Consider the following 25,191-nt stretch of genomic DNA (forward strand, 5'->3'; position numbering starts at 1 on the left):
TCTTTGTCGATCTATTTTATTCAGGGGCGTAGCTAGGAATATTTTGCATCGTTTGGGGGCCCGGGGGAGGGGGGCTAGACCTCTCTGGGGACCCTTGCATTTTGCGTAATATTTAATTTTTTTTAATGTAAAAGACTCTCATTTGGGGGCCCTCTCAAGTGGGGTCCCGGGGGGATTCTCAAATTCTCCCCCATCTTCCATTCCCCTAGCTATGAATATTTTGCATCATTTGGGGGCCCGGGGGGGCTAGACCTCTCTGGGGACCCTTGCATTTTGCGTAATATTTAATTTTTTAATGTAAAAGACACTTATTTTGGGGGCCCTCTCAAGTGAGGTCCCGGGGGGATTTTCAAATTCTCCCCCTCCTCCCCATACCCTAGCTACGCCAGATATTTTATTTATTTATTTTTGGAATAACTGGCTATCAAAATTTAACGATTATCATTAACTTTCCGCTTTATAAAATAGTAGTTTAAAATTTAGGAATTAGGAAGTGGAACAAAAAGTTTGATATTCAACTAAAATTCGGTCCTAATTATTATGGCCCACTGGGTGGGACATTGGATCGGAAAGGGTTAACTGAGATCACCTGGCACGTAAACATTTTGCTAAAATACAGGCATTCACTTTTGTTGCTGATTTTGCGAGCAAAACTAAGTCTTATAATTTTTTATAATGCCCAGCATCATAGAGAGGCTTATACATTGTTGATATTTCATATCTTTATCTTATCTTATCTTATATAATACAGACGTTACTTCAAAAAAGAAGATGATTACGTCCTACGCGTCATGCATTTAGTCATGCATATTAACCAATGACTTAAATTCTGCCAAGTCACTTGTTTTCCTGGCTAGCTCAGGCAACCCATTCCATGCTCTAATAGCACTAGGGAAGAAGGAGTATTTGTACAAATTTGTCAATGTACTTTATTTAAAACTAGCCGGATATGACCCGCGGCCTGCGGGTCTGAGTTTTGGAATTAGTAATTAACTGGTTTGAATTTAGATCTGTGTTAAATATGGAGAATGTTCATCTATCACATTAATACAGCCAGATAGTCCTTCAAGAGCCTGGCTAAGAAAACGAAGAAATCTCTGAGCTTACTTTGAGACCAAATTGTAGTCTATTCCGATTAGAATCTCCCCAAAAAGTGTCAGAGCTTTTGATTTCAAATACCTGTCTGCAGACTTCATTGCTATTGTGACCACTCTCATAATCTAGGCTTTCTGGAGACTGCACCACACGAAACTATAATACCAACTCAAAGAACTTTACTTAGGGCTCCAAAATAAGAATTTAATATCCAATAAATCACAGCGAATACTGTACAATGTACCTCATTCAACAATCGTAAACAACCAACATTTAGCCACGTGGTTCTCTATTTCTTCTATACAAATTATGATCTAATTTTAATCAACAATGGTTATCACGTGACAGTTTTTTTCCGTTGTTTCGTCAGTATTATCACGTTTTTGGTGTTGAATTACATTGGCAACATGTAAGGGGTCGTTCTTAAATGGCATCACGCAAAAAATGATCTTTTTTACCCCCCTCCCTCCCCCCTTGTCACAAAGTATCACAAATTCTGTGGTTTTTTTTTCCTCTGAATTTTAAATTTGTGACGTCACAAAATCGCTACCCCCCCCCCTTTCCTCCTTGTCACCAAGCGTCACATTTTCTCACCCCCCTCCCCTCCCTAGAGCGTGACGTCATTTACGAACGACCCCCCCCCCTAACACTGTACATTTCTTGTACCGCTATATTAAACTCAATGTTTCAAACTGACATCACACTGCAATGGGCTCGCTATACCGGTCTTTATTATCGGTTGTGACGTCGTCTCGTACTCATGAGGTATCTTAACTCCACTCCGAACCGAACTGTCGTAATGCGCTTTATTTTACCATACTTAACCGCCTTGTCTTCGGCCTTTATGTAGATCACTCTATAACAGCGGTTCTCAACCTTTTAAGCTCGGCAACCCCTCTTTACAATACCACACTCTGCCGCGACCCCCCCCCCCCCCCAACCGCTCAGACACACAGCAATAGAAGAATAGACAAAACTATTCAAGTTTTCGATGGTCACTGGCGACCCCTAGCAAATCGTCAATCGACCCCCAAGGGGGGGGGGTCGCGATCCACAGGTTGAGAACCCCTGCTCTACAAGTTGTAGAAAGGAGGAGCTGTCTTTTTTTTTTTTTAAATTACTTTTATTTTTCTTGTTTCAGGTGTAGACTGCACGTCTTATGATACGTTTGATTTGATTATAGGCCCAGCTTTTTGCACTATTAATTTGCCATTCTTTTGTGAACTGCGTTGAAGAGTTCTGAGGAATGAAGTGGAAATACCATTTCAAAATAAAAATCTTTAGATAATAAAAAATGTATACCAGATATATAACAGCCGATCAATGTTGTCAGTATCTTCATACTTATTTCTATTATATTTGTTAATAGTAACTTGTTGTCTGGATGACTTCAATTGACCTCTGTTGTGAATGACTCCTCAATGTTTTGATTTGCGAATTGCGAGAATGACCAGTGTGTGTATATAGAAGGCAATTAGCCCTGTAACTTGTAAGATCGCCATGTAATTGACCTAAGTAGTGTTTGGTCTAATATCAGATGTTGTTTTTGAAACGCCTTTGTCTTATATCCAGTTTTTGTGTTAGTGTGGCTTGAAACCCTCTACATGTGTGTCGCGACCCCTGGCAGGGTCGATTGACGATTTGTCAGGGGTCGCCTAAGACCATTGAAAATATGGATTGTATTTTGTCTATTCTTCTATAGCTGTCGGGAGGGGGGGGGTTGCAGCAGAGTGGGGCTTGTAAATCGGGGTCGCCGAGCTTAAAAGGTTGAGAACCGCTGCTCTATGTTGACAATGACTGCATCGTCAAGATGATAGAGTTAGTATGACTCAAGCACTGGCGGATCCAGGGAAGGGGGGCGGTAGGGGCGATCGCCCCCCCCCCACTCGGCCGACCCCCCCCCCCTTCGGGGGGGGGGGCGGACGAACTTTAGTATAGGATTCACACAATTTGTATACGAATTTATTACTTATGTTAAAAATATATACTAATTATTTATATTTCAACCTATTTTTAGATTATTTCGCCCCCCCCCTTTCTAGTATGTTGGCCGATTTGGTGGGGTCGGGAGGGGGCGATGGTATCAATCCCGCCCCCCCCCCTTTAACTTTCGAGTGGGGGGGCGGTCCAATTTATTGGTAGAAATCACAGCCTGCTAACAAAATCAATTAAATATCTATATCCTTGTAACTTGTTATTGATACTTTAACCGATCTTTATATTATGTCGTTCCCTGTTTGCCGATTGGTGGGGGGAGGGGACGAATACCTCTTCTGCCCTTCCCACCTAAACCCTTTGAGTGGGGGGGGGCGGTCCGTTTTTATTGAGAAATCATAGTTTGTGAACAAAATTAGTTGAATTAATATATAAATTTTATATTATGTCGCTCCCTTTCTGGTATTTTGGCCGATTCGGTGGGGTGAGGGGGGGGGGGGCGATTGCAAGTACTGCCCTCCCCACTCTAGCCCTCTGAGTGCTGGGGGGGGGCGGTCCTATTTTTGTGGAGAATCATAGTTTGTGAATAAAATTAGTTGAATATCTATATAATATAAACTACGTATTGATATGTGACCCATTGTAAATATGTCGTACCACACTCTAATCTCAAATTGTATCATTAGAAAATTTAAATGAAAAAGGGTTGTACCAGGTGGGAGGGGCGATACATGCAATCGCATTTCCCCCATCGGACAAATCAATACTTTTTCTTTTTGTATTATAGTTAAGAAATTACAAAATTAAAAAAAATCTGTCACTAATATAATTTATATATACTATAAATTAAATTCTTATATCGAGTCGCCCCATACCTATTCTTTAATGCCAAATGCAATCTTTAGCAGAAATTAGTAAAGGAGCGAGGATTAATCGTTTTCACTCTACCGCCATTCCCATTTCCAGACAGAGTTTTTGTAATTTCACATGAAGTTATCATAAGTATTTTAAGAAAGACTTTGCATTGGAAAAGTTAGAATTCAAACGAAATTTTTCAGTATAAGAGTCATGATTGAGATGAGTTCTAGACTCAAATAACATTTTCATAGTCGCCTTTTCCCAACCTTTACTCAATCTGATATTTTTCTAGCTAAATAAATTTGGGACTATAACTCACAATTTATGCTAGAGTTTTCTTGAATACTATTTATCGAATAAGTTCTTTTTCGGCGGCGATCCTCAAAGCAAAAATCTAAATACGTGGGGTATCCTATCTTTTCAAGGAACAAATCGGTTTTATTTGCAATGTATTATGGGTCTATAAATTCAAATTAGAATATTTTTCAAGTACAACATTATTCGAAAGGTTGTTTTTTAATAGTATGAATAATGAGCTTCAGGTCAGGAGAATGCGTTTCTGCAGTGAAAAAAGCAAGAAAACGCTTATGGCGTCGGGGCTTCGCCCCGAACTCCATTGATGAATAATGAGCTGTACTTGTCAGGAGAATGCGTTTCTGCAGTGAAAAAAGCAAGAAAACGCTTATGGCGTCGGGGCTTCGCCCCGAACTCCATTGATGAATAATGAGCTGTACTTGTCAGGAGAATGCGTTTCTGCAGTGAAAAAAGCAAGAAAACGCTTATGGCGTCGGGGCTTAGCCCCGAACTCCATTGATGAATAATGAGCTGTACTTGTCAGGAGAATGCGTTTCTGCAGTGAAAAAAGCAAGAAAACGCTTATGGCGTCGGGGCTTCGACCCGAACTTCACCAGAGAACCTTATAGCGCTGCCCCAGTTGTTTTGGTTTTCGCCGAAGGTTGAGAAAAGCTGCTTTTTTTATTCTCATATTTATATATATATATATATATATATATATATATATATATATATATATATATATATATATATACATATATATGTGCGTGCGTGTGTGTGTGCGTTTGTGTGTGTGTGTGTGTGTGCGCGCGCGCGCGCTGTATGCACGTTTATGCGTAGGGTTAGGGTTTACTGGGCGTTAGGGTTAGGGTTTGGAAAAAAATCGCCCCCCCCCCCCCCACTCCAAAGTTCTGGATCCGCTAGTGGACTCAAGACATGAGAAACTAAGAGATTGTAGCGTGAGTATCAATGTATTAGTTTTTCACTTCCAGACGATCATTGAGTTACAACGTCAGTAGTGACAAAGTTTGGACGTTAAGTAGAATAGATAATAGATCTCCGTTTTATTATCTTCTCTATTCAAGTATACATTTTTGTGTGTAATTTTGCATAACTGTAGAACTAATTGCTATTTTATAGAGCAAGCATGTCAATGCTCATTAAGGTGTATAGGCCAGATTAAAAACTTACGATGAATTAATAAATTATAAATTATAACTTTTTATATAGCGCTGTTTTTTATGCTTTCTCAGGGAGAAATGGTCCAATCGCGTGTGTGGACCAGTGATGGGGGTATCTGGGAGAAGGTTTTTCGTGCTGCCTTTAGGCGCTAGGTAAACACAACTCTGCTCGAGTCGGGTGTCGAACCTAAACTTGTGCTCAAGCCCCCTTCATAGGTTGCCTAGCGAAGCCAAGTTCAAGCGTACCTAGCCTCCCGACCACGTTTCCCTATGACCTGAAGGGCCGCAGCCAAAAATCTGTTGGAAAACATATCCTACTAGTTCTATGTAAATTAGCAACACTACAATAGAATATGGAATACATGTCCCTTAGTGACATGATTACACAGGGATGCTACCACCATGATACTTTACAAATTTTCTGGGATACAAATTTATTAATGTCAGGTTGAAGTTTGCCACTGACACTTTTATCACCGATGACACATGTTGTATTCTTTTTTTTTAGTTCCTGACACGCTGAGAAGTGAACACGTTTTTTTTCTAGATATTTGGTTTATCCACAGTTGTAACTTTGCTTGAAAGCACTTTACATCATCATACGCATCTGACATCTAATTTGACATCAAATCTGACACAAGATCTGACACCATGTTCTGTTGTCACAGATAAATATATAACATAATGTAGACATTAATCAATAATAACAAGAATAATAATATTATTATTAATAACAGTATAACTGAGACTTTGTGTTTATACAAGAACACATTCTTCTTCTTCTTCTTCTAGCTAGCTTTATTGCTGCTGAGCTGTGAGCTTTTTTGCAGACTGTGCCAATGAAAAAAAGTGTGCTTTTTTCTTCGGTTGTTCAGCACTGCCGTACAGGGTGTTGGTTATGTTGGGCTGTAGTGGAAGTAGGGTCTGCCTAAGGAGGGTTAGGGAGGGGCATTCAAATAGGATATGGTTTACGGTTTCATAAGGGTGGGCGCAGTGTCTGCAAAGGGGAAGTTGTGTAGAGTTTATTTTGTTCAGATGATAATTTAATAGAGATGTGTCCTGTTCTTAGTTGGAAAATTGTAGATTGATCTTTGCGGGGGAGGAAGTTAATACTGTCCAGTTTGTTAGGCGTAGTCATTTCTTTGTACATGGCTCTGCCTGTGTTTCCTGTTGCCCATTGGTTGAGCCACTCCTCATAGTGATTGTTGACTAACATTGACTTTAGTGTGAGGTAGTTAACAGGTCTATCTGGTTGTTCCATAGATGAACCTGCCTTTGATAGCTTATCTGCCTTTTCATTTCCCATGATGCTAATGTGTCCAGGGATCCACTGTAGTATGATATTGATATTTAATTTTGAGATCATCTGGTGGATTATCCCAATTAGTGTTGTCAACTCTCTTGGGCTGTTTGAGGTGCTGCTGTTAAGTGCTTGCAGAGTAGATTGGGAGTTTGTCAAGACAACAATATCTGATGGTGGTTGCACTCCTTCATATAATTTGTTTTCCACTGTCTGGAGTGCTATGGTAATTGCCTCAATTTCGGCTTGAAAGTTTGAGCAGTAATCGCCACAGGGTGCACTTATTTCAAAGTGTTTATTTTTAGGGAAGACAAGGAAAGCACCAAGATCAGCATCGATTGTGGCTTTGAAGGCCAATTCGTCGGTATATATATATATATGTGGGAAGCGTGGTCGAGAGGCTAAGTGCGCTTGAACTTGGCTTGTCTTAGCTATCTAGAAGGGGGCTCGAGGTTCGACACCCGACTCGGACAGAGTTGCGTTTACTGAGCGCCTAAAGGCAGCACGGAAAACCAACTCCTAGATACCCCCTCCCCCCCCCCTTACTGGTCCACAAATGAGATTGGACCAAAGCGCTCTGAGCATGCTATAAGCATGAAAGTAGCGCTATATAAAAGCTATAATAATAATATGGATAGCTGTTTTTGGATAGCTTTCAATTGTTTAGAGCGTGCCTACTTTGAGCTCAAGTGGATTTGATTCTTTAGTTAAGGTGTTATTTAGTAAATGTGTTTTAATGGTTGAATGTTGTTAGTTTAGTCCAGGCGTTATGTTTGAAAATCTGGTAATTTTTTCTCTGTTATTGGGTAGGTGGTGTTTAAGGGCTAGTCAGTAAGTTGGATCAGAGTTTTTTGCTTTTTTTTTGCTTGTTTTTCCTATTTCTCTGTGTTAGTAGATTATTAGGATGATCGTCCTCCAACCTCCTGTATCTCTCTATAGCTTCTAATGCTGCTCTGTTGCGCCTTAACTTAATAGGTTCAATATTGGAGTCTATTTCACAGGCTGCTGTGGGAGTAGTTCTCATACCTCAAAAATTTAGACCCAAGGCTTGGTTTTGGATTGTGTCTAATGATGATTGATAGGTTTTGTTGGCAGCTATTTGTATGGAGAGACAGTTATCCATTACAGATCTGACGTATCATGTGTATAACTGTCTTAAGGTTTTCTTTTCAGCTCCCCAGGATGTTCCTGCTAGGTATTTTATCATGTTTAATCTTTGTGATGCCTTTTCTTTTAAATCTGCCATAAAGTGTTTTAGAGACAGTCTTTGGTTTAATTTTACACCAAGATATGTTGGATTTTCTTCTTTAATTATTGGTTTTGAGTCTATTTTTAGGATGTAGTTTCTTTTTGCTGTTTTGTTGCTGCGGCTAAAGATTGAATAAACTGACTTTTCTTTGTTTATTTTCATTTTCCATAATTTTGAATACGTGGAGATAGTTGTGAGGGCTCTATTTAGTTTGGATCTAGTCAGCTTGGATATTTCTCTGTAGTCCAAATTAAAAGGTCGTCTGCGTAAAGTGCCTTATTGACCGAAACGAGGTCCGGGAAGATAAGAGAGTGCAGCTAAGGGCTGAACCTTGTGGTAATCCTTCTTAAAACTTTTTTTTACTAGAGATGGCACCTTCGAATCTGGTTTGGATGGTTCTGTTTTAAAAAATGCCCTGATTCAGCTGTACATTCTTCCACGGGTGCCCATTTTTTTCATCTTCAAAAATAGACCTTTTCTCCTTGTTGCAAATCTATAAATAATGCTGTAGTGTGCTTGTTTTCATGAAACCCTTCTACTGTGTCCTGGATAAAACGAAAGAGGTGGTCTTCTGTGAGCCAGCTTGTGCATTGTGGAGTGAGCAAGTACTTTCTAGCCACCAATAAAGTCGATTATTGATCATTTTTTTCTGCCTTTTCATTTTGCCAATGTTGGGTGTTAGAGATATTGGTCTATAACTTTTTGGGTCTCCAGGTGGTTTATTCTTCTTTAAAATTGGTATTATGTTTGCAGTTCTCCAATCATGTGGTATGTCTCCAGTTCTCCATGTATGGTTGATAAAGTTAAGTATACAGTTTTGGGCCTGTGGTCCTAGTCCCCGGATCATTTCATTTGTTATTTTATCGGGTCCAGGGGATTTTCTTGACTTGAGATTTTTTAGGGCAGTATTGAGCTCGTATAGAGTGAAGGGAGTGATCTGACAGTGTTGACTCGTACTCACCAACGTATTGATGCTGAAGGCCACCACTTTGGACATTTCTCAAATCAATCACATTTATTTTTCCAATTGGACATTAAGCTTTCCATGTCCAGAAATTTAGCATTGTAGAACGGGAAATAAATTGTCTATGACAGTTCAAAGTGTGTATACATTTTTTTTAACGCACCATGTATATAAGTCTATGAGGAGAATATTGTTATAACTCTGCCATCCGCACCGCCACCGTTCAAGACAGTGCAGAAGGTGCGCACTTCTAGAAACCAGACTAGGAAGGATGCATTATTTGTGCATTTACATATATCAGCAGTGATCTTCGTATGAAATCTCATGTATTAGGCCTACCGCTAGTTAGCTTGGAAGTCCTGGAGTGCAAGTGTAGTCCATCTTCCATATTGAAATTATTGTGTGCAACAAACGGAAGACCTGTGAAAAATTGATTCAGCAGTGCTAAAAATAAAATTACATACATAGACCTGTATATATATAGGTCTGTGATTACATACATACACCGTATGTTGTTACACCGCATACACCAAAAAGCTAGTTAACTTGTGTTCCCTCCATGTTTGAAAATCTCCAATATCTTGTAGTGTTCGTTTCTTGTCTTATTTTCTCTGCACACATCAAGTCGTCTTCTTCTTCTTCTTTCTTATTTTACATGTCAGAGGGTTCCGATCAGTAATCCAATATCTGGGATAAACTGCGCAGTGGTTTCCAGATCAGGCAGCTCTCCGTAGAGTTTTTGTTCCATAGGAAAGTTTTTGGGGCCAGTGTCTTGTTCGGGTCTCTTCATGTAGTAAGCAGCTTTGAAGGGCATGGTCTGCATTCTCTGGTGATGCTCTACAAGGGCAGGTTTCGCTCGTCCCGACTTTAAGCTTCCGGAACATATGATGTCCCGTTCTGTTGTGTTCGGTTCTGAGTCGAAAAAGTATGCGTTGGTCATGTCAATGTATCTTACTGGAGTTTCTTGATTGGCATAACTATTGAAAGCAAAAGACATTTATTATGCTTAGAACAGATACAAAAAGGTAATACATTTGTAACATCTCATTTCTTCTTGTGGTCCCGTTCGGGCCGTTGGCCACCAACCAGCTTCCTCCTGGCGTCCCGGTTCTAGGCGAGCCTTTTCGTCAGCATAACTGCCTCGACATTTCTGAGCCGTCTCACTTTCCTTAAGGGTTGCAGGCAAGGGGCTTCTCTTGTCATGATGGGTGCGTGATTAGATAAAGCGGTAAGTTTATTCAAATGAAACAAATCAATACAAGCCAAACTAATTTTTGTTTTATTTCCATACTAATAAAGCATGAAAGAGATTTATTCATTCATTTATATTTATTCATTTCTATTTAATATAAATGTATATGGCTGCCTTAATCAAATACCTGTTCTTAAGCTATTCCCACGAGCTGCTTCAGTTGCTTCTTACCTAATCATTGCTAGTAAGTTAGTCAACAGAAGCTGCTAGGAGTGGGTTTATTGAACAAATCATATCATATGGTACTAAGAAAAAAATGTATCATACTGGTAGTCTAAAATTTGTCTACTCTACAGATTTGTACAAAATTATAGTAAAAGTAAATATCCCTTTCAGACCCTACAATCTGATGTAAAGGTCATCTATTTCTATGGCCAGTGGGTAACAAGGGCCTCATGTGGCCAACCCATGACCAACCACCTTTACTTTCCCCAACTAAAGTCAGGTACCCAAAAGGATGAACTCTGAGGTGTCATAAAAATCTCACATTTTAATACTCTTGGTCTTCAACGAGATATAAACTCGAGACTCTCAGTTTAGAAGCCAAGAGCTTTATCACTCCACCACCACGCCCCATGTACAAAATTCTAGTCATAAACAAACATGACACTAAAAGGTTGGCCAATCAAACAATAATTTTTTATTTGTGAAGAATCCATTCGATTTATAGCTGTAGCAACATTTGAAATTCTTTGCTTTTGATTCAAACATTTCAAATTGAAAGCGATGATATATTGGCATTATCAGCTTTAAGGATTAATTTTATTTTAATAATTATATACCAGACATATCCTTTAAAAAAAAAAAAAAAAAAAAAAAAAAAAGGATAATTGCCATGTTCAATTGTTATCAATATCTTCAAATTAATTTGCAACTTAACTGCTTAATAATAAAAAAAAATTTCCCTGGATTTAGGCATTACCTCCCTTATACTGCTCATACTTGAAAAAAAAAAGTTGCTTCATCAATTTGTCATACAATGTGATAAGAAAAGTTCATTTTAATTTCAAGTCAACTAGTTCAAAACTATTTCAATGAATTTACCATAGATGACAAACAAAAATGTGTATTTAAAAATAAAAACAATATCAAACTAAACCATGACAAACATTCAAGTAATGTATATTTGAAACGCTAATTATATATTCAAAACACTGAATTAGTGTCCACTAAAGAATTACCCTAGGAGAGGCCAAATGTTTATACATTATGCTAATCAAAGCAACTTCTGAAATTTTAGCATGAAACTTGATCAGAAAAAATACTTTGATCTAGCAGAACTTACACACGAGATTGAGACACAAGGGTTACAAAGAATGGCACCTATAGTGAATGAAAAAGATTTCTCCCAGAAGTCAGCATTGAAGCAGTTTCTCTTTACCCCCAACTTCTGTCTAACACTAGAAAACAACACCACACATTTTTCAGAGTCCTTGTCATTTCATGGTATAACCATGCAGTAGAATAAGTAACAGAAAGTCTATTAACTACATTGGACCAACAATCCCATATCATCCACAGACAGTATCATGCAGGGCTTACATTAACCCAAGTCATCCACAGATAAACAGTGTGACACAGCTGACACACATTATCACAAGTCACCAACAGACAAGCTAATAACATTAGAGGATCACAAGCTTATGATTTTAAGAAGTACAATGTCAAATTGTTTGTGTTTATAGAATTTGAATGTTCACTAATAAAACTAAAATTAAGATCTATATTTACACGATTGTATCAATGGCACTAAAAACAAAGTCACAACTGTTCCATTTGTAACCATCGTAATGTTTTCTTTTCACTAATTTTACTACTTGCTTATAATAGAGCAAGAAATTTATTTCAATCCTGAGTTAATAACTCACAACTTTCATTACCATTTCAGCTGACACTCAGCATTCAGTTTGAGCAAATGATGACATTTGACTTAAAGATATAAAAAAATGTTCCTAAACATCTCATAGAGATAAGAACTTTAATCTAGATGAATGGTGGATGCTAAATAAATACTTCTCAATGAACCAAGTTCAGTCTCATTTCATACTGTACTACGCTACACGCAAATGTCACAAATTTACTGATACATAGATTTACAGCCTTATGATGAGGATCTCATGTCTAAATTAGTTCTAAATTAAAATTACAATGCCAATGTACTTAAAACTAGGAACTAGCAAACATTAACTCTTTCTCTCCAGCAATATTCTAGCTAGACGCTCAAGAGCCAACCTGGCATCTGATGCCCTGAACTCTTGTAAGCTTTTGATTGCTTCCTGGCTGTGTTGGGAGGCCAGGAGTTTTGTCTGTTGGACTCCCTCACTCTGAGGACAAGCAAAAAAAAAAAAGTCGTTACATTTGTGATTACCAAAGTACTAATTATAACTGGAGTCCACAATGAAAAGTGAACTTTATATTAAACATAAGACTGTGTTAAAAGCTGTTTACTTTGGCCACCAAATGTCGAGCAGTTTCTACATCTCCATCTACTGTAAACCTTCTCATTATCATTGGATGTAATTCTGGGAACTGAAACAAAACAAGCAAAATTTTGAAAATCTTTTTTAAAAACAAAAGCTTATCTAAAGGGGAAGAACTACGCTCTTAAAACTATATCAATGATATCAAACTAAATAGTTAATTACCAAAAATTCATTGACTAATTGGTTGTTTTTTTATTTATTTATGTTTTATTAGGTACAATAAATACTTGTTTAAAGTATCAACTTGATCGGTATATGCGTGAAGGAGAAATAGCATTATCAATTATATAAGGGGTCTAAACCAAACAAATTTAGCCATATCTGTAAATACTGAAGCATTAGTTTCCCTCGTTGCAATTAAGCAAAAATATTTAATTACCAGTAATTAATTGACTATTTGGTTACTTTTTTTTTTTTAATTGATTCATATCTTGTCTATACCAATGAGTAATTGTGCGAAGTTTGAACTTGATCTGAGAATGGGTGTGGGAGAACAAAAAGTGTACACACTTTTACCAGACAGACACAGTGAGTTTAAATAAGCTTTGTAAAAAAACAAAAGTATTTTGTAGAATTCAAAAAAAGTTACGCTTGGACTGAGAAATTAAAATAAGGATAAAACCCTAACCCTGTCTGATTTGTGATTCACACATGTAAGAGAAGAACAAACCCCAGCTGCTCAGCTATACACCCACAAACTTTTACTCTTTAGGTTCAACTCTTGAAGCAACAACAGAGATTATAGTTCAACTTCTCTCTTTATAGTTCTTTTGTTCACTAGAATTCTAAGCTAATAAATTTGCAATTCAAATAATGTGGATATTAGTCTTCAAAAAATGTCAGTCATGAGTTATTATTTATTATTACAGGTAGTTTTTTTTTTCTTTTTGTTTTGGCTTATGTAAAGAACAACAAAGAATTATATATGCGCGTAATTACAAAGCTGCTACAAGGATTGAAAACACAGAAAATTAAGGGGCTCATTGATCAGGGTGAAAATGTGCACAATAGTAAATATATCTAAAATACATTTCCCTCCTCCTTTCTTATATAAATGTAACTGAGGATATGCCAACTTTATATCATTGTAATCCATAAAGAAAAAAAGGCCGCAGGCAAACCTTAAAACAAGATGTTTTTCCACAGTGGCTAAAAAAAAAAAGGTGTGGTCACTATTAGAAAGTAAAGCACCCCTTTCAGACATTGCAATCTATAGAACAGATGATGTAAAGGTTATCTGTTTCTATGGTAGAAGGTTAATAAGGGTGTCATGTGGCCAGCACAACAACTAACAGTCTTTACTTTCCCCAACTGTCAGGTACCCATTAGAGTTGGGTGGACTTAGGGCATCCTAAAAATCATAAAATTCAAAATACCAGTCAGTCTTCCCCAAGATTTGGGTTAAAAAAAACAAGTGCTTTATCACTCAGCCACCACGACCCTGGGTTCACTAGTGAGCTAACAAAAAATACATTGAGTTGCAGCACTCAGCTCTTTCTACACAGAAACTTACTTCTTGAGCAGCAAACAAAACTGGAGCAGTAGCCAACCCTAACTTGAGATCTGCAGCTGTAGGTTTCCCCATCACCAGTTCACTTGATACGAAGTCCAACAAGTCATCAACAAGCTAAACAATTGTCAAGAACAATAACTTTTACTTTCTTTGAAACACTTTAACAATTTTTTTTTCTTATTCTTTCTGATTAAATATGAATTAGCAAGTAATAAAAGACTTGTTCAAGAATCTCATCCTTAAAAGACAAATACAATCATGAAATTGAAAATAATGAGACTTTTCTCTGCCGACACTTATGTAAATGTCTCTGCTTTGAGCATAGTTAATTTTTAGTCTAAAATCTTAAAAGTCATCTTTCTCTAGCACTATAATCCCAAGAAAAAAAAAATTATTTACTTAATGCAGCGTTTGCAGATTTATAGTTTTAAATTTGAATTTTGTAAATATTCATTTTATCAAGAGCATTTTTTGTACTTAAGTACTCTTAGTTCACTATGATATGTATTTAATTGAACAAGACTTGAATTATTTCTGTACAAAAATGACACTTAATAACTGCTTCATATTTGTTTCAAAAGTCATCCAGTAAAAAAAATAAAATAGACAATAAGTGTTTTTTTTTAACTGAAATTACTTCTTAAAATGCCAATACAAAAAAAGGAAATTGAATCAAACACCCACAGATTCTTACAGAAAGGGAGATATATTACAAATCTAATCATTACAATGAGCTTCTAATTCCATATTTATTTAGATGAAAAACAGAGTTAAAACCAAGAACAAAAAAAAAGTATTTGTATAGTAGAGAAACATTCGATCAAAAGAACTACTACTTTATGATTTATTAATTTAGAAATTTTTTTTTTCAAGTAATCTCTGAATTTTCAAAATGTATTAAGAAGAAGAAAATACATACACTTAAAAAAACAAACCATTTTTGGCATTTTTTTTTGCTTTACCTCATAATTTATTTTTTTTTTAAAAATCAGCTGTGAATACCAGTCTCTGTACCCTGTTTACAATTATTCTTTTTAATTAAAACTTATTTTTAAAGTTTCTTGAAAAAAAAACAGACTTACTAATTTTAAAGATGATTTAAAAAAAAATTATTAATATGGTGATTTAGAAATAAACTAACCGAGCTAAAGAAATTTACTGTAACAGTTTGCAAGACAAAATAAAATAGTCGTAACCACAACGTCTGGTTCAGAAAGTCGAAAGACGTGTGAACAAAAAACAGTAAATGTAAACATAACTGGCTAACAAAATAATCTTACCTGACAACGATAACTAAGATGCCTAGTTTAATCACACACCTGAAATGCAATGCCAAGATTTCTGCCATACTGGTACGCCTTCTCTGACATGTAATCATCACACTGTCCAAGAATGGCTACCTACATGCCCAAAGGGAAATAGTAAAACAAATACTGTTTGTAGATCTCTATGTTACAAACAATATACAATATTCAACATAGTGTTGAAAAAATATTTGAAAAATGCACATAATAATGAAAGTGAGGATAATTTCATTGCAAAGGTCATCTCAATTTATCTCTGTCTGTGGTTTTGTATAGTCATATGCCATCGACCAGCTTCCTCCAGGCATCTGGGTTATGGGCAAGTCTCTCCAAATGCCCCCACATCTTGCCCATCTACTTCTAAATTGATGCGGCTCATATTCCTAGGCCATCCCCTCTTCGTTGAGGTTCCAGCTAAGTGCTTGCCTCGCTAAGTTGGATGCAGGCTTGCGAAGGGTGTGGCCTATCCATCTCCAGCGTCTCTGAAGGATATCTACTTCAATGGGCTCTTTTGTTCTTTGCCACAGGCAGTCATTGATGAATACCTGGACTTTTTTCATGGTGGTGACTGCTCTATAAAGTGTTAAAGGCTTAAAAATGATGTTGAAAAGCCTGATCTTGGTGGTGGTGCTAATGTACAAGTGAGAAAATGAGACTTTGTTATGTAAGCACAGGAGGGGCTTCATATTAAAGCTTTTTATATTCTTTATACTTTTTATATTCTTTATACTTTTTATATTCTTTATACTTTTTATATTCTTTATACTTTTATATTCTTTATACTTTGTATATTCTTTATACTTTTTATATTCTAATTACTATTCTCAACAATGTTGCAGTACTCTAACAATAAAAAAATAACTATTACAGAATATATTTCAAGTGAATACAAATAAGACTAGTAGAAGGCTTTCAGAATACAACTAAACTGATGCTATTATCAGGCAGGAGGTGTGGTGGCTGAGCGGTAAAGCGCTTGGCTTCCAAACTAGGATTCCAGGATTGAATCCTGGGATTTTAAAATTTCTAATGGGTACCCGACATGAGTTTGGGGAAAAGTGAAGGCAGTGGTTCGCTGTGATGGAAACATGACACCCTCGCTAACTGTGGGCTATAGAAACAGATGACTTTTACATCCTAACAACATGCTATGAATACTTACAGCTTTACAGGTGTTAGCAATCAGGCTAGCAGTTTTTTTGTAAGTTTTCTTTAAATAATGTGAGAATCTTTCATTTTCATCTTCTTTAGAACCAAGTTGCATAAACTCTCCTGAAAAGAGAAAATACATTGGTTATTTTGTGCTGTCAGAACATCTATTCTTATCAATTACAGACGTTACTTCAAGAGAGATGATAATTATTTCATGTTTCAATCTAGTCATGCATGTCAATCAGTGACTAAACTCTGCCAAGTCATTTGTTTTCCTGGCTGATTCAGGCAATCCATTCCATTCTCTAATGGCACTAGGGAAGAAAAAGCACTTGTAGGAATTAGTCCTAGCATACGGAATAAGAAATGTGCCCCTAACATATGATAATGTTTAATGTAAACATTATAGTATATACCTTCAAGTCTACAGAAACTAGGAGCCCCAAAAAATGTCTGTCATATAAATAATTATTATACAAGTTATAAGATTATTTTTAGATCATTGAATTATCATTGTTTTAAAAATAATTAAACAGTTGAGTAAAATAAAAACTTTTGGTTCTATGTAAAATAACTAATAACTAAATAACTAATAAGTAAGTGTTATTTACATGTAAAAAATAAAATGGAAGCACAAGAATCTTCTATTGTTTAGTGAGAAAATGACAAATGATCTGACCAGGGCACCAACCACGGACTTATGATTTGGCACACATGCCTAACAGTAACAAGCTTCACATTTATATTTTCTGCCTGCTCATTGAAGCGCCTATGTTAGTGTTGTTGTTCTGTCGAACAGTCCCTGTATATAACATTGGTGTCAGTCTATTGAATTTGTATTTTCATTTACAGCTTAATGGCTACCCACTTGCTGTAGTACCTATATATTGGAGCAGGACTAGGTAACTGTATTATTTGTAGCAATCATGATGGTTGGAATGCACCTCTCATAATTAAATTGCCCCTAGGCAGGGATACAGAGTGTCACAACATGCAGATGATATGACGTGTTGTTATGCCGGGGATTTTACTTGAATTCAATAGTTAACAAAAATGACGATCTAGAATTACAATTGACGATTCTTTTGATAAAACAAAACTCTGGAACTTTATTTAAATATAACGTAAGTACAGTTTATGTACAAATTACAAATCAATGAGCATGGAACATATTACAAAGGCTTTTCAAACAGAGCTCTTAGAAACGTGACTGTCTACAAGGACATTATTTATTCGACTGGCGTTACTTTCTTACTCCCCGCCAATTCTCTGGCGCTAACTCTTTTCAAAAAATGTCTTTGTTTAATTTCAAATCAACCAATAGATTTCAGACATACTAACCACGTCCCTTGGGTAAATCCTGACGTGATGTCAAGTGTCTAAATTTTAGGGGTAAATCCCAAGGCTCATGTCGAGGGCTTATATTTTCTTTTAAAAGTGAAATGTACAAACAATTCTATAATGTAATCTGTGACACAGAGTTAGAGGCTCTTGTTAGGACTTGCCTTTAGTTCAACATATTATATTCATTATTTGTTAACATCAGTCAAGGGGAATCATTCAAGATACTCATATAAACAATGTCAACATTATTTTCTCTCTTTAAAAACATTGTAGTCTTTGTGTAACATGTACATGAGTCATTGCTTAAACACCAAGCTTGACATGTTAACTATGCCAATTTAGTGGCTTTTATATACGGCCATTAAAAGGTTAAGCTGCTAAAAACCATTCAAAACATTTCATTTTCTATTCAATTCAAATTACAAATTTACTTCCTTTTATAAGAAAGAATTAAAAAAACATATTTTCAAACTGAAAGAACATATAAGAATTATAATATGTAAAAATGGTACATTTTTATTAGTACTCACCGCTAACTAAGTCCTCCAACACAGAAGATAAAATAGTTATAACCTGAGGGTTCCCTGTACTGGCCAATGCTATAGATGCTTGAGATAAAATGTAATCACCAACAAGTATTGACTGAAAAGAGATTGAGTTTCTTTACCTTATAAATACTACTCCAAATTAAATATAAATATATGCAATTAATTCCAATAGAGACATTACTTACTGAACCAAAAAAAAAGAAAAAGAAACTCATTTCTAAAACTTATTGTATTGTTTGAAGCAAAGAAAATATTGTAATAAAATATCTAGATATTTTTTTTTTATAACAGTTAAGTCAAAAATTACTAAAACAGTTGACAACAGACTAAAAACTTATGAAATTTATGAAATAGCTCTAAGTACATATTTGTAGGATCAAAACGTTCATTTCAATTATTCAACAATTTTTTTTAAGAATTATAAACAGTTTTAATATTTTTTAAGCCTATAAAAATCTGGACTTTAAGGCTTATAGTCTGACCATAACATTACTCAGTGAATTCATTCAAATTTTATTTTGTTAAATGTTACTAATAAAAGTGATCCTTTAATGTTCATGGTCACCATTTTGATTTAGATGTGAATTGTGTGTAGCAACATGTATGAGCTATAGAACTGTTGAAGGAAAATCATGACTTAATGTAAACAAATTGATGGATCACGATACAAATGTATTTTTATTCATACAAAGCACATAATGATCAACATTGATTTGAGAAAACCACTGCTGGATATACTCTGATTATTGTTGGGAGATGGAGTGATTTATTCTGCCTGATCAAGCCAATCAACACTCTAAAAATTCTCAGCATGATGCTGAACTCTTTGCAATGTTTTATATCGCTTACAACCACCACAGAGTCAATAAGCAGATACCTCTTAAAGCCCCCTGTAGATATATGTCTAGCTAAAGCAAGTAGAGCTTTTGGCAACTTTTAGTATGAAAACATGACTATAAATGCATTGTTTTTTCAATCAATTGAACCAGAGCATAACCAGAAATATTATCTTGCTTTTTCTTTGTAATACTTAAATACTTATAGGGCTCATTTTTTGCAGACATTAATGGGAGCAAATATATGCTTTTTTTTTTTAAATCTGTTTGTCACATTCAGTTCTCAAAAACTAACAGCGCTTTTTTAAAAATCTGATTCACCTTCGCAAGTTAAGAGCTAATTTTGGAAAATCTATTTGTTTTAAACTAAATATAGTCATTGTTTTTCTTCCCATACATATACACCATCTTTAAACAGAGATTTTTAAAGTCTTTACTTTCAGAAGCCACACATTTTTTAATCATTATAAAGATAAGATAATTTATAAAAACAAACTTTTAAGCAACATTACAAGTTTCCACAAAAAAAACAACAACAACAACTATATCTAGTATCCTAATTATATTGTAAAATCTACATTGATGAAATTAAATGAAAGAAAACCGCTTACTTTTCTCTGACCATACATTTTATTTAAACTACACTGTCCTCTCCGTGTATCCGAGGCATCTATCACATCATCGTGAACAAGGCTGGCTGTGTGAATCATTTCGGCCACAATGGCAACTGTTTTTTGTTTACTCATTACCCTGAGATCAATGTAAACATTCGGCTCATAACAAGCAAAATATTAGAACTACTTCTTAAAAAACTAAGCTTTCACTAAGCTATATTAAAAAAAAACCACAATGAATTAATAGCCACTAATTAATTAACTCATTGGTCAATGTTTTCATTGATTCATAAGTTGTCATCAACAGAGAATAATTGTGGAAAGTTTCAACTGGATCCGAGAATGAGAAGTGAGAGAAATAAGTAATTCTACACACACACACACAAAGGGGAAATTATAAATGTCTATACATCACAAGGTCTAAAAGGGCTACTTTCCTTTACCATGCCATTAACTTAGAATACAAAAATTTGAAGGCTAAGTGACCCAAACTAGATGAAGGTAGACAGAGACTGTCTCAATGTCTGATATGGGGGCAGTTTAAAAAAGAAAAACTAAATTGAGAATGACATGAGTGTTACAGCGTAAGGTTGAAGTTAGATGATTTATATACAAAAAATGTTACGATATTCATATGCATCAGGTATACGTATACTTTTTTTTTGTTATTGTCAATAGATAATTTATGAGGCACTACCTGTCACTTATATTAGTGCTGATGTTGCAAGCTTTTGACATGAGTAGTGCTACAAGTGGACGAAACGTCTTTCCTTTACCATCAAAGTAATAATGGGACATGGTCTTCAGCAGTGTTTCCTGAGTATTTAGTTGCTGAAGAACAAAATAAAATGAGCCACGTAGTAAATAACATACAATTGATAAAAAACAACTAAAATGGATTACATCTTTTTTTTTCTCTAATTATAAAGGTTTAATAATGTTGAGTCATCCAATTACTTTTGTATAAATGCAAATGTCTATATATTAGCAGTCATGTAGAAAAGATTAAAGAGAAAGCTTTGAATTTGCATTTAAAGATGTCCTAGAATCCCCCTGGCCCCAAACCTACCCATGCCATGTATGCAGCCGGCTTTTTAAACCGAGGATTGGACTTTACAGTCATCCCGAGTCCATAGGAAATGAGAAATGTGCTCATCTTTGACTACGAAGGAGGAGCTATAAATGCAAATGTCTATATATTAGCAGTCATGAAGAAAAGATTAAAGAGAAAGCTTTGAATTTGCCTTTAAAGATGTCCCAGAATCCCCCTGGCCCCAATAGATAATTAAAATTTGACCAAAAAAAAATAAAAACAGTTAGTGAGCCATTAAATCACCTGCTGCACAAGCCTCTCTCTCTTCAAACAAAGCATACATTACTAACAAGAACTATTAATAAAGTATTTTGAACTTCAAACACCCAGGTGAAGTCGCAATGAAAAAAAATAGCACCACTATCTATTATAAAACACTTTTGTTTAAGAAAGCAAAATTCTTGGCAAGTGGCAAAGAGAAAATTATAGAGAAACAAGATGCTGAAGATAACCACAGAGGAGATGATGGTAAATAAATGAGCAAGCTTTGTTTGTAAAAATGTCATGTTTCCGATGATCCTTCAGAGTTGAAGATAATCTATTTCTTAGTCCAAGCCTCCTGCAGGACTTTAGGGGATGATGGCTAACCTCGGACTATCGAGACGACTGAGAGACAGTTCAGTTTGCATACCATATGAATGTATTTTTAGTCCTGCCTGAGCCCAAAGGGTGGAAATACATCGAAGAGCAAATAATGTGAATATGATCATAATGTGGACTACTGAAGAATATAGAGTTGAAGATAGGTGCCGAAAAAAATGTGATACATACATATATTAAACATAAATGATCAGCAGCACCAGGGACCAAGTTTTTAAATGAGAGAAAGTAGTGAATTAAATGCGATGAAAATAAGGAACTGTGCCGACCAAGGCTCGAACCAGTAACCCTGGAAATAACAACACTGCCTAGCAATAACACACTAAGCAAACTTAACCTCTAGACCATCAAAATGTCCAAAAAAAAAAAAAACCAATATTCTTCCGTCAAGGGTCATTTCGCCCATAAGAAAATTACCACCCCCAGTGGTCAATGGTCACATGCCCTAGCTAGCCCATTCCCCCACCTCACCACATCTGTTCACCAACAACTTCAATAGAGCCGACACAGACAGCCATTAGGCATGTATTAGACAAACAATGGCTTAATTTTAATTGTGTATCTCTCATAATGACACGTGGACACCATAAGTACATTACATATAGAAGCTTCAGTGGGTGTTGTTGTTTCCAGGGTCATTGGTTCTCTCATTTAAAAACTTGGTCCCTGGTGCTGCTGTTCATTTATGTTTAATATATGTATGTACTGAAGAATATGTTGTTTTATGTACAAATATTGTTTTATGTATTAGCATGCCTGACAGACAATGGTTCTGTCAGCTCTTTCTGTTACAAAATATGTAAGTAACAGCTGGGACTGCTTAGCCACTTTTCATTAATCTTCTACTAAAGAGAAGCCTTATTAAGTTATTAAGTTTTTTGTAACTAACATACAATGTTCTAACTAACACTATATACAAATTTTATATTCAAATCCCACCTTTTTTATGTCATTAGCCAAGCTGGCCATATCAGCCTCCACCAGTTTGTATGGATCAATGTCAACATACACATCCGGCTCATCTTTACCTACAGTAGAAAATGCTCTAACTGCCTGGACATTGCTGTACTGACATGTAGATGGTAATGCTAGAATTGAAGTAGTGTTTGCATTCAATGTAGTGTAGATGAGGGAGGTTCTGTGTGTTGGACATAGTCTATGACTGTGACAAGATGAAGAGCTACAAATCACCTAAAAATATGAAACAAAAAAGGTTAACAAAATGTTGAATGTATTATAAATAATAATAAAATCATGAGTCTAATACTATATAAGATTGAATTTATGGTGCAAAAAAATTTTTCTTAGCATAGAAATAAAATGAGCAAGCCATTATCATTTAATCATCATCCTCTCTTGAGATGTTCACTCATAATGCCAGGTCTCTTCTTATCACAATATTTGACATTGAAAACCCACACTTGTTTATAACATTCAGCCTCTGGGGCCACTACTTTATGTGTCAAGCTGAAATTACAAAGCTACAAAAATACTTGTGAATACAATTTTTTTAAACTATTTTTTTTCTATTAATAGAGTGATCCCTGACATGCTCATCTGCACAAACCATCTACCAAGCATCTAGGAACTGACCGAGTTAAAAGTCAAGCTGTGTAAGTGTAAAACCTGATCAAAATATTTGTCAATTCGTGTGTGTGTGTGATCAAAACATTGAGAGGTCTTTGAAAAAATATTTATTTAAATACATATGTGGCTAACTAGAAGAGAGAAAGTTCTAAGCGTGTAGAATGACTATAAAAGGCAGATGAGTCAAGATACGAGGGTCATTTTAGTCAATGGCTGTTTCGATAAGCAATTATGAATTGTACATACATAGCTCAAGGTATTTTACTTTCTTTGATTTATTCAAGTGATTAGTCTATGATGTAAATATTGTGTATCTTTGGAGTGATTACTTTATTGAATTGAGACTATAGAAGATATTAAACTCTTTAAACAAATTGTGTTCAACACTCTTTTTCTTCAGTAAGTTATTATAGAGGCACCTTTGAACCCTAACAACTCTTAAAACTGAGCAGCAAAGTGCTTGGCTTCCAAAAGTGGGTCCCGGGTTCAAGTTTTGGTGATGACTGGGGTCAATTTGGGTCATCTTTGGGTGCCTCTGAGTCCACCAAACTCTAAAAGGTACCTGACATTTATTGGGGAAAAATAAAGGCGGCTGGTTGTTGTGCTGGCCACATGACACCCTCGTTAACTGTGGGTCATAGAAACAGATGACTTTTACAACATCTGCCCTATACATTGCAAGGTATGAGAGGGGGAACTTTACATTACTACTTTTATATATATTTCATTGAATGGAAGATGCTAGAGTCCCATTGAAAGACATTTTTTGAGGTAGAACACCCTGTGACACGAGTTACAGTGTCAGAAAGTTATGAAATTGATTGACACCACTGTATTATACTATTAATGACTATGAATTAGAAATGAATGATCAATATTAACAATGATTATTATTGTTTAAAATCATTTCTTTCTAAAGACTTTAGGTAGTTTAACTTTAATAGCATTTTAAATCTATAAAACTAAGAATCTAGATTGGATCTATCTAGATAGATTTATTTTATATTAGTCTATTACATATTAGATTTAATAATTATAATATCTCCACTTCCATAGTCTTAAGTCAATTTTTTAAAGTGTCTTAATTAGTGACTTTTTCTCCATATTCATAAAATAATATAGAAACCTGATTCTGCAATAATATAAACTAATACCCAATATATTTCAATTCAATATTTACAATCGTTACAGAGGCGTAGTGTGAGAGAGGGGCAAGGGGGCACGGTACCCTGGGTTCCACCCTCAGGGGGTGCCACAAGCAGAAGCACCAAAACAAAAATTATTGTAGATATTTTAGTTAGGTAAAATATATTCAAATGTTATTTGTATTATATAAATATTATTATTAAATACTTTTTATTTATAAGCCTAAATTTCTATGTGATTTTCATGGACATGGAAAATGGGGGGGGGGGGGCTAATATCTATAAAGTTTCTTGCCCCACTAAGAGTAAGACTAAGAAACACTGACTAAAGTAAGAGTACTAATCTAGTAAGAGTAAGCCTCTGTGTCTGAATCATTACAACTTAAATTAATCATGATTATACTACGTCTAGGTGACTAGATGTAGATCTAGACATGCATGACCTTTTTTTCTAGAGATCTAAATCTAGATATAACTTATCTAGATCTATATATTATTATATAAAAACTAGATCTATTACTTTAGTGACAAAGTGAAGCCTCTCTGTGTGTCTGAAGGACAAGGTCGTGCACACGTACGTATAAAACTACTGAAGGTGATGAAAACAAATTGACTATAATTACCACGTTTTGACTTCTTTTGTGAACAGCATATCGATAATCTTCTGAATTCCCTAAAAGAAATTCACAAGCTCTTAATTGTTCAATCACATTTTGTGTCCACTTGTTAAAATGCCGTGTCTCTTTCAATACTTTGAAAGACATGTTTGGCGAAATCCTAGTTTCGTTTCGCAGCTTTAAAGGTATCAATTTTTGTTGATTTACCAATATAGGTCAAACTCACT

At 35.5% G+C, this 25,191-nt stretch overlaps 1 protein-coding gene across 2 annotated transcripts; it reads right to left on the reverse strand.

Moving 5' to 3' along the window:
* Positions 1–10,132: 10,132 nt before the first annotated feature.
* LOC106070537 (all trans-polyprenyl-diphosphate synthase PDSS1-like) lies at positions 10,133–25,154 on the reverse strand. 2 transcript variants are annotated; one of them, XM_056003637.1, is made up of 10 exons: positions 24,971–25,154; positions 22,555–22,806; positions 20,620–20,753; positions 19,920–20,058; positions 18,455–18,566; positions 16,591–16,700; positions 15,444–15,524; positions 14,125–14,238; positions 12,577–12,657; positions 10,133–12,452 (listed from the first exon to the last, which is right to left on the reverse strand). In XM_056003637.1, the coding sequence occupies exons 1-10, from the start codon at positions 25,109–25,111 to the stop codon at positions 12,312–12,314; spliced, it is 1,305 nt and encodes a 434-aa protein (XP_055859612.1). In that variant the 5' UTR covers positions 25,112–25,154; the 3' UTR covers positions 10,133–12,311. The 2 variants fall into 2 exon arrangements, with proteins under 2 accessions (XP_055859612.1, XP_055859614.1); XM_056003639.1 differs by lacking the exon at positions 24,971–25,154 and adding an exon at positions 24,868–24,891.
* Between the last annotated feature and the right edge of the window lie 37 nt (positions 25,155–25,191).

Source organism: Biomphalaria glabrata, chromosome 11, assembly GCF_947242115.1.
Source record: "Biomphalaria glabrata chromosome 11, xgBioGlab47.1, whole genome shotgun sequence".
Lineage (NCBI taxonomy): Eukaryota > Metazoa > Mollusca > Gastropoda > Planorbidae > Biomphalaria > Biomphalaria glabrata.